The 10,500-nt window shown below is 27.2% G+C and overlaps 3 protein-coding genes across 3 annotated transcripts in view; 2 read left to right on the top strand and 1 right to left on the bottom strand.

Moving 5' to 3' along the window:
* The window catches only part of LOC111615575 (protein transport protein Sec24C-like), a 69,925-nt gene extending 64,130 nt beyond the window's left edge, over positions 1-5,795 (top strand). Inside the window, exon 7 of the mRNA XM_023356973.1 lies at positions 5,597-5,795. Within this exon, the coding sequence (XP_023212741.1) occupies positions 5,597-5,770 (174 nt within the window). The 3' untranslated portion in view covers positions 5,771-5,795. The remainder of the gene's footprint in view (positions 1-5,596) is intronic.
* Positions 735-10,500, top strand: part of LOC111615572 (protein transport protein Sec24C-like) — a 41,242-nt gene continuing 31,476 nt past the window's right edge. The window contains exons 1-3 of the mRNA XM_023356971.1: positions 735-867; positions 941-1,065; positions 2,929-3,007. Coding sequence (XP_023212739.1) covers positions 784-867; positions 941-1,065; positions 2,929-3,007 — 288 coding nt within the window. The 5' untranslated portion in view covers positions 735-783. The remainder of the gene's footprint in view (positions 868-940; positions 1,066-2,928; positions 3,008-10,500) is intronic.
* Positions 8,506-10,485, bottom strand: LOC111615573 (general transcription factor II-I repeat domain-containing protein 2-like). The gene has a single exon (XM_023356972.1). It carries the CDS (start codon positions 10,455-10,457, stop codon positions 8,607-8,609), a length of 1,851 nt encoding a protein of 616 aa, XP_023212740.1. The 5' UTR covers positions 10,458-10,485; the 3' UTR covers positions 8,506-8,606.

The following is a 10,500-nucleotide window of genomic DNA, read 5'->3' as shown; positions in this document are numbered from 1 at the left end:
ATTTTTTTTTTTTTTTTTTTTTTTTTAAATAATCGTGACTATTTTATCATCCGAAATTACTTGTTTTATTTTTCACAAACAAAATAGATATATTAATAAATATAAAAACAAAAAATTATTTCTAAAGTTCGTTTTAATATAAAAATTATGACGCATAGCGACATCTAGTATCAAAAACGTTCCGGTGCAGAAATGAATAAATTCGGGTTCGACAAATGAGGTCAACACGAAAATATTCGGGAACAACACGGGACGGGTATCGCGTGTAGGCGCTACGGGGTCTCTATAAATTACTAAGTCTAGCTCTACTTTTACCGTCTCTTGCGGATCGCCCCCTGATGGCCACCACGTGTTCACAATGCTCGGACATCCGGCGACAACTTTCTATGGACAAAAAGCACTTAGCGGTGTGGGCGGAGTGACCAAATCTATTTTTTGCCACGAAAATTTCAAAATTCATATTTTTACTGCATTATTTACGTCCGGGCCACTCACAAAAGGTCAGCGGGCCGCAGGTTGAGTATGGGGGCTCTATACAAATGTTAAGATTTTATTTAGTAATGTTTTTGTTCTTCTTTGAGACCATATCTAAATAAAATAATCCATTTGCTTCCCAGATTTAAGCAGTTATTTTTATGATAATATTATGTTACCAAGATATATGATATTTTATTATTTGATATACTTCTATATTCTTAATTTTGAACATAACTTATTTCATCTTTTTTTCTTTTTTCTTTAAATATTCTAGTACCAGAAGAATATTTTGCGTATTTGGATCATATGGGTGATAGAACTGATAAATATCAAAGGCCAGAGCTTTGTCTCGGTTCTTATGAATTTATTGCTACAAAGGATTATTGCAAGGTAAATTATTCATTTAAATAATTAGGTGTGCTAATTCAAAACAAAAAACAAAATTATGAAATTTTATTTTCAGAATGGCCAATTTCCTAATCCTCCAGCCTTTATATTCATGATAGATGTTTCTTATAACAGTATAAGAAATGGAATGGTAAAATTATTATGTGAAAATATGAAGAAAATTTTAATGAATTTACCAAGGTAAGTAAATTTATAAATAATTGCAAATTCATAGTAAATAAATAGAGGTTCTTATTTTTTTTACTCAGTGTATTATTGTACAAGTAAAATTTGATATATTACTTGGTAGAAAGATTACTGTAATTTTTATAAGAATGATTCATGAGTTATCTGTAGGCCAGTTTGAAAGCAGGTAAAACTTATGCGATGATTTGGTATATGTACATGATTACGGTATTTTATGGATATCTTCCAATTTTAACTTGCAATTATGAAGTTATCAACAGCTTTTCCTTTGTCTGAATTTGTGAAGAATGTCTTTAAAAATAAAAAAAAAAATGTTTACATAATGTATTTATTCATTTATCAGTACAATTTTTCCAGAAACCACCAAAAAAAAAAAAAATAATAATAATCATGTCTCAATTTTAGTTTGCTTCCATTTTCTGTATGTCAATCAGTATTTTAATTGCTATTATTAAACACCCTTACTTGAACCTGTAACTTAAGCTGATAAATTTCTGGTAATATTTCTTTTTTAACAAATAATACCAGAAATTTATATAACAATTTTCAGAGAACTATTTAGAAGTGAGCTGTTGATTTTATCAAATACTAATTCTCTGCAGTAATAGCTAAATAACTAATTCTCTGACCTGTGTCATTGGATATTGTCAAGTCTGCATGTGGCCTTCTTCATAAAATCAGCAATGATATCATTAATGGAAATTATTTTTTTATACTGTTTATTTACTCTGTATCTGGAAGGTCATACTGTTACAACAAGAACAACTCTGACCATGTTGCCACCCTAGATTCATCTGAATTCCTTGTTTGTTTTTTAAACTACTGATAATATTGACATTAAAATTTTTTTATTTAATTTTTTCAAGGTTATTTTAGCATTTATTAATAATATGTTATGGATTGTGTCCTAGTTGGATTGTGATATTAATGCCTAGTACTATAATGGATCAAGGTAATGGCATAGCTACATAAAAAAACTTATTTTGTTTGTGCTATTTGTGTATATCTGTATTAAGAAATATCTGGCTATTTGGCATGTGTTTAAATGCCTGCTTTCTGTAATGGGATGTATATACTGTTGTTAAGGTCTGTGTTCCAGATTTTTGTATGATGATTCCTGTGCTAGAGAGGACAGGGGCAATAAGTAACTTAGCTATTATTCATGGGTGCTTTCAAGTTCTGAATATTTACTAAATTTTTTATATATATATTTTGTATTGAGATTTAGAATGTATATCTATGATTGTTTATCAATGAATGTGATGTCTAGCCTGCTATGATTATGACTCAATTATAGTATATGTTGTTTTTTAAAACTATCTTCAGTGTGTATTTATAGTATGGTAGCTGTAATAATTCATGTTTATTTGCAAGATTTTTATTTATTGTTTTATTTGATTACATTAATGTATGTTTCCAATCTTTTAGTACATAAGATGTACCATATGTACTAAAAGATTGCAGTCCAGTGTATATGTACAATACATTGTATAGTTTGTGCATGATGTGGCATTTCTTACTATAAGTGTCATGTCTTTTAAAATGTACGTTTTGTAGTTTTCTTATTTAAGATCTAGTCTTGTAAGGTAATAATAAATCCTTCCATCTCTCAAAAGAAGATCCATGGACTCATGGATCTTTTGAGAGCTATAGTTTGATGGAGTATTGTCAACATGATTCTGGCAAATATGCCATAACAACTCAAATAATTATTATAACAATGTGTAAAAATAGAAAGTATTTAAACATTATACAAATATCAAACATTTTTTATAAATTTCAAATTTTTAAAATAAATTTGATATATGAATTTCTGAAAGTGTATTTAATGTTATAATTTTTTCTTAATTTTCATAGAGAGAATGGAGTTGATAAATCAAAGATGAAAGTTGGATTTGTTACTTACAGCAATGTTGTCCACTTCTATAATGTGAAGGTTGGTAATTATTTTATTATGTGAAAATATTATTATGTTTAGTGTATTTTGACTTTGAAGAACAATGTATTTCTCATGTGATAGGCTAATAATGTCAATAAATATCATAAAATATTTATGTATAGAAAAAAAAGATACTTGAATGTAAAATTGTTTTTAATTCAGTTTGTTTTTATTCAGTAAAAAGTTTAAAATTATATTTATATATCATTAGTTTTTATTTTCTAGAATATTTTACTTTCAAAATGACAATTCTATTGCTAGAATTGCTAATACATGATTTTTTTTAAATTGATATGTGCAATTCCACCATTTGATAAGGTGATAAGATACAAAGAATGTTAATTTGGTATTGAAAATTTATAAATTATATTGTTAAATGTTTAATATTTTAAAATTGTTTTTTTATTATTTCCTTTCTGTTAATTTATGGATTTATTAAGTACATTTCTCTATTTTGTACCAAAAAAAAATTAGAATATGTAAATTGGAGTCAATAATAGCAAAACCCTATGGAAATTTGAATAAGAATGCAAGTGTCACATCCTTAAATTATTTAGTTGATTTAGCTACTCTGAAAGTTGATAATCTTAGATAAATATCTAAATGCTTACTGGAAATATTAAATAAAAATAAACAAACACCTTTCTCTATTCCAGCACAATTTTAATGCGTTGAAAAACGTTTTCGATCGTTTTAATTGATCTTCTTCAATTCAAAATTCAAACTATATAACGAACAAAGTATTCGAAAAAATACAAAAAATTTCACATTGCTTATTTACAACTTAATGCTAAAGCGCATGCGCGTACTTATAAAATGTATAGATTAAACCTAAGTAATTAAAAATAACACCATTATATATCAAGTAATATTATAAAAACAATTAATAACGCTGCCTATGCGGTTGCAATAGCACATGCATACGACCGCGCAATGCATCAACTACAGAGATACCGAAAGTTTATCAACAGCCTGGAAGTCCTTTTATGATAACGTAGATTAATTATTGCAACCACACAGGCAGCGTTATTAATAGTTTTTATAATATTACTTGATATATAATGGTGTTATTTTTAATTACTTAGGTTTAATCTATACGTTTTATAAGTACACGCATGCGCTTTAGCGTTAAGTTGTAAATAAGCAATGTGAAATTTTTTGTATTTTTTCGAATACTTTGTTTGTTATATAGTTCGAATTTTGAACTGAAGAAGATCGATTAAAACGATCGAAAACGTTTTTCAACGCATTAAAATTGTGCTGGAATAGAGAAAGGTGTTTGTTTATTTTTAGATAATCTTAGATTTATTTCTTTTATTCTTTTTATTTTCTTTTATTTGGAAATACTCAGATTAATATATAATTCTAGATATTAGAGACAAATATTCCATTTCTACTTAGGACAAAAATGTCATCTTAATAAAATAAAACTTTACCAAAAAGCATATCATGTAAAGTAAGAATAATGCTTGTTTTTATGTACGATGCTTGTTTTATGATGAGAAATTAGCAACAAATCCATAAATGCTTATGATGATACTGATAGATATTATCATTTTTGTTTTTCACATTTTTTACTTCAAATTATTTTTAATATTTATTGCAGCATGTGAAACTTCTAATAAGCAAATAATTTCTGCAGTTTAAACAGTTTTACTGTTATTACATAGTTTTTTTAACAATAAAAATAAAAATTTGTAAATAGAGCTGAAAATTCTATCATAGATTTTTATTTACAGTTAAGAGAGAAAATACTTGTTACAAACAAGATTTAAAAAAATTAAAATTTTTATTTTTTTATTACGTATCCTCTTATTTATAATTATGTGAATAAAATAAAGTGACAATGAAATGTGTACTTATTAGCACTCCAAAAGTCTTAATAACAAATTGGCTGTTTTATTGAAGTACAATAATTAACACCACAAAAGAATCCAAGTACTTTATGACTTCTAGTCCATCCTCAGTGATTAATGCTCTGTTACTTCTAAACTGTTCAAAAAACTTGTTAAACAAATTAAAACTAAATTAAAAACATACAAAAATCTTAAGATTTTGTATGTTCTTAATTTCAAAAAATTTTCTAAAATTCTTGGTTTTAATTTGTTTAAGGAGTTTTTTGGGATAGTTTAGAAGTTAACTAGAGCATTAATCCTTGAGGATAGACTAGAAGTCATAAAGTACTTTGATTCTTTTGTGGTCTTAATTATTGTACTTCAATAAAACAGTTGATTCTGAAATATTAAAATATTATATTGCTAAATAACTGAAAAAAAAACGTGAAGTTTGAATTTCTACTCAGTCTTCTACATTCAACTAATGATAATGAATCTTTTCTTTCAAGAAACTTAAACTTATATAAATGAAACTAATATTACTTTACTTTTAATGATTACAGAAATTTAATTCTAGAATTGTTGCAATATTAAACAGAAATGTAATGATCTGTTTTTAATACAATTAGATTGTTTATTACACTTTATAATACATCATAATNAAATACGAATGTTATAGAAAAAGTTTAAATTTGTAGGTAATAAAAAACTTCACTATGATATTAGTTATAATATATATAAAATATTTTAGGTACCACCACCTATATCTAATCCTGGTGATCTGGGTCCTGTTCGTTGTAATAGGTGTAAAGCATATATGTGTCCATTTATGCAATTCATTGATGGTGGAAGAAGATTTCAATGTGTGTTTTGTAAAAGTGCAACTGAAGGTAATATTAATATTTTCTATTGTAGTGAATCCTGATTTATGAGTATTTCATATACAGGAAGTTATTTTATTCCTCTTTTCAATTTGAGATGAAATATTTTATACAGGAAGCATTGACCAATATTTACAAGAATGAAATTTTCTTGTAAATAGCAAATGCAATGAGATTGAAATTCCCATGCATTTAGATTAGATGGTTTGTGAATAAATGAACCTAATGAACAAATACACACTGTGAATGAAGCAAAGAAAAATGGAGAATAGAACTTCCATTTTCTTTTTTGTTTATACTTTGTTTGTTCATTAGGAGTAGTTTCATTTGTTCTAATGTCCCTATGCAAAAGTTTAGCAAACTTTATCCCTATATTCTATCTGTGGTTAAAATTTTATTAATTAAACATAAATTTCATTTTACTTGTTTTATTTAAATTATTTAAAATTTTTTGGCATGAAATACTAATAAATCTAACAAGAGAAAAAATGATTTTATTCCAGATATCTATAATGCTTGACTATAATAAAGCAGTAAAGCAATGAAACAATTTGTAATAATCAAGTGTCATGAATAAATATTCTTTTACTATGTTTTTGCAGTTTACAGAGACAAAGCAATAAAATAAGTGAAAAGTTTAAAATAAATAACATATTCTTAAAACTTTACTGTATTTTCAAAAATTATCTATTAATACCATCATTAAGTAAGATGGGAAAAAAGACAATATTATTTGATACTGTTAGATGAAAAAATTTGTATTCCAAACAAAATATTTACCTAATTTATTAATAGATCAATTATTTTAAGATAGAAGAAATTCTAGAAGAATGTCTAGAAGAAATGCTATAAATATGACTAAGGAGAATGTGTGTTTATTATTAATAATTTTTAAAGGCATTTAACATTAGAAATATTATTGACATTTATAAGTTAAACAAGAAAATTAAGTATTGATATAGTTGAGAAAATATTTTTATGGAAACTTGAAAGAAATGTGATCACTTCTGTCTTCTGATCACTTGCTTCAAAATGTTTATGCTTGAATTCAGTTTAATATTCAAATTATTTCCTTTATTTAGATCATTCAAGTCAATAAATAAACAGACTTTTGTTCTATATTGAATTTCATTCTAACATAAATTTTATATAATTTTCTAGTATGAAGAGTTTGTATAACAAATATTTTTGGTTTATTTTATAAACCTGCTTCAGGTTTGAAATTATACAATTTGAAATTTCCTTTTGCTGGAAAATTAAGTAAGGTATTGATTTTCTTACTAGATATTCATTCCAGTTATAATTTTAAACCTTAACATACATTTTACAGTCTTTTACATACATATAACAGTTACATTGTGTTTTTGATACAGGAAGTCTCTGTGATACCATGTATTATATTACTGTAATCTGTAAGTTACTAAAGACTATATGTTGCTGTATATTCTACCGTCAAGTTTTTAGAGCCCATTTTCTGTAACAATAAATTTGCTGGTATAGTCTACTAAAGCTCAATAAAACTTCTGTACAGAGCTGATTGTAATAAACTATTGCATTGTATCCACCCTCTCATTTTTCACATCATTGGGAGAAAACACTTTGCTAACTCAGACTTTCTTAAACTTGGACAACCTTCACTCCTGTTAGTACAAGTTAGTGGGGTGTGCTATCAATAAATCAGTAAAAAAAATTAATAGCTAAATAATTTAAATAAAAATGATTATAAAAAACTTTATCTAAAAATATTTATTCTAAACAGAAATTACTTTAAATTTATGATTGATTAAAAGGAAAAATGCAGTATGAAATTATATTTTCTAGATAATTATCTAAAGCATATTAATTTTAATTATTTAAAATATTGATATTAATACAATAAACTATCATATTTGAGTTTCTTTTTATAAAATATTTATCAGTTTCTCATTTATATGACTTAAAAACTTGTTCATAATAATCAACGGGTTTTTAAGTCATATAAGGCTATGTTCATATTACCATAAACAATGACAAATCCTAAATGAAAATGACAGCATGTCTTTCATTGTACTTGTTCATCACCAAAGCATTCACTTTGTTCATTAGTTTTCTTCTTAGAGCATGCACAACTTGCATTAGGCTTAGAGTTATTCTGTTGCTTTCTGCATTTTTAGACCGAACTCATCTGTTTTAAAATTAGATATGCAGATTAAAATGTTAATTGTTTGACATCAATTTATTACTTTTATTAAGGAAAATATCAAAATGCCAATGGTGAATCATAGCTATTTGTATTGAAGAAAATCACAATGCACTTTCTATGCTTTGGTCTAGAAATTACAATTAAAAGTCATCAAAGGATTTTTTAAAAATTATTTTCATATGTCTCCAAATACTTTTGACCATCTATTAAGCTTCATAGGACCTTGTTTTTCAACACAAACAATTAGCAGTTTTTCCATCTTGTTCAAAGAATTGTCAGAAGTTTACTTTGATTGGCCAGTATCGTTATAACAACAACAAATGTTGAATCTTGGTGACCTTTTGAATATTTGATCAACAATAATGACTAGTGTGAACATTTTATAAACAAAGACGAATGATAAAAATATCAGTTTCTGTATTGTTGTTTGCAGTGTGAATGCAGCCTACATGAAAAATTGCTAAATACTTTACAAAAATACTAGGACAGAAATTAAGATTAGTTTTAATACAAACCTAAAAGTTTGTATTAATAATATTTTAATTTTTTTTGTCTGCCTTTTTCTTATTATGCTCTATACCCACCATACTCAACCTTTTTTTTTCTCGGGCCACATACACATGATAGCTATTACACGAGGGCCGCAACATAACAATTATAATAAAAAACTTACATAATTTTTCACTTACCCTAGAAATTTAGTGTGACTGTTGATATTGCGAACATTTTTTCACAATTTCATTTAAATCAGGCTTGTAACTGCTGCATGCTACTCGTAAAACGGCATCCAGGTGTGAATCAGTAAGCCGGTTTCTATATATGTTCTTTGCATATTTCATTTTTGAATATGACGTTTCACATAGATACGTTGATGCGAACAACGTAAGTAAAATTTGAGCACATTTTTTTACAGTCTTATATTGTTCGGGCACTACTTTCCAGAAGTCAACGTAATTATTTTCCGCTCTTTTTTCTTTAAAAATAGCTTCCAGGTGTGTATTGTTCTTCATCTCAATAAATTCGTCAAATAGCTCTGCGTAATTACATGCAAATATATCAGCCAATTCTGATATTATTGCCGGTTCCAAGTGCCAGGGATTTTCAATGAGCAACAGGATATTTTTTATTTTCCTTAGATCATGAAATCTATGTTTAAATTCCTCAGATAACGCAGTTAAATAATTTGAAAAAATTGTATAGTTTTCTGGAGAAATATTAATACCGTCCTGCTTAGCGTTTGTCATGGTTGGAAAATTTCGCAGTATTTTGTTCTGTATTTCTTGGTAATAAATGTTTAATTTTTCTTCGAAGGCAAATATTTTATTCGCCATCTGTGAAATTATTTTATTTTTACCCTGCAAACCAGTATTGAGACTGTTCAGCTTCTCTGTAATGTCGCACAGAAACGCTACAATACACCACCATTCATTATTTTGCAGTTCACTGTATATTTTATTATTTTGCTGTAAAAACAGCATTATTTCTTTTCGCAAAGAAAAAAACCTTTCCAGAACTTTCCCCCTGCTAAGCCAACGTACTGAGGTATGTAAAAGAACATCATTGTATTGACTATCCACTTCCTCTAAAAGACTTTTAAATTTTCTGTGGTTCAGTTCTCGTGCTCGGATATAATTCACTATATTTATGACAGTTTTCATCACAGTATCTACTTTAGGATTAGCAATACGTGAAGCCAAGTTTTCCTGATGAATGATGCAGTGAAATGTTATTAAATTTGTCAAATCATAATTCTGTTTCAGTAGAGAAATAAATCCATTTTCAGATCCAGTCATTGAAGGACAGCCATCGGTACACACACAAATTAATTTTTTTACATCTATCTTGTTCTGTTCTAGAAAATTGCAAATAGTATCGAGATAATCTTTGCCCCTGGTCTGGCCCTTCATTGGAAGGAATTTCAAAAAATCTTCGCAAATTGAATTTTGTACTGTACAATATCTAACAAAAACCGAGCATTGTGATGTCGCTGAAATATCCGTGCTAGAGTCAAAAGCTAAACTAAAAAACTTGCAGTTTTTCAAGTCTTCAATTACGTTATCACAAATATGGTTCGCAATATCTTCAATACGTCTAACACAGGTAGAATCTGAAAGCTGGATTTTTTTTATTTCAGAAATTATTTGATTTTTGTTACTGAATTTATCAAACAGTACATTGGAAGCGCTTAAAAAACATTCCTTCACAATTTCAGCATCAGTAAACGGTTTCATATGTTTACCAAGTATATAACAAATTTCATACGATGCTTTCGTTACAGCTGCATCTTGTACTATTGCCACAGACATAATATTTTGTTGATTTTGCAATGACTTTTTAAAAATAGCCAATTTCTCGTGTCTTATGAGAGATCCTGGAGGAAAAGTATCATTGAACGATTTATGTTTAGTGTTAAAATGACGAGCAATATTATATTTTTTTAATATAACACTTTCACGACAAATCAAACAAGTTGCAAAACCGTGTTTGTTTTGCACTACAAAATAGTCAGCTTCCCATTCGTCTTGAAACATTCTATTTTCGTCAGACATTTTTCGTTTGTGTTTGGAAGACACTCCTGACATGGTTGATAAT

This window comes from Centruroides sculpturatus, unplaced genomic scaffold (assembly GCF_000671375.1).
Source record: "Centruroides sculpturatus isolate CEXI.00-Female unplaced genomic scaffold, Cexi_2.0 scaffold19, whole genome shotgun sequence".
NCBI classification, from domain to species: domain Eukaryota; kingdom Metazoa; phylum Arthropoda; class Arachnida; order Scorpiones; family Buthidae; genus Centruroides; species Centruroides sculpturatus.
The sequence above is the reverse complement of the archived record's forward strand: the minus strand, read 5'-3'. Positions and strand labels throughout refer to the sequence as shown.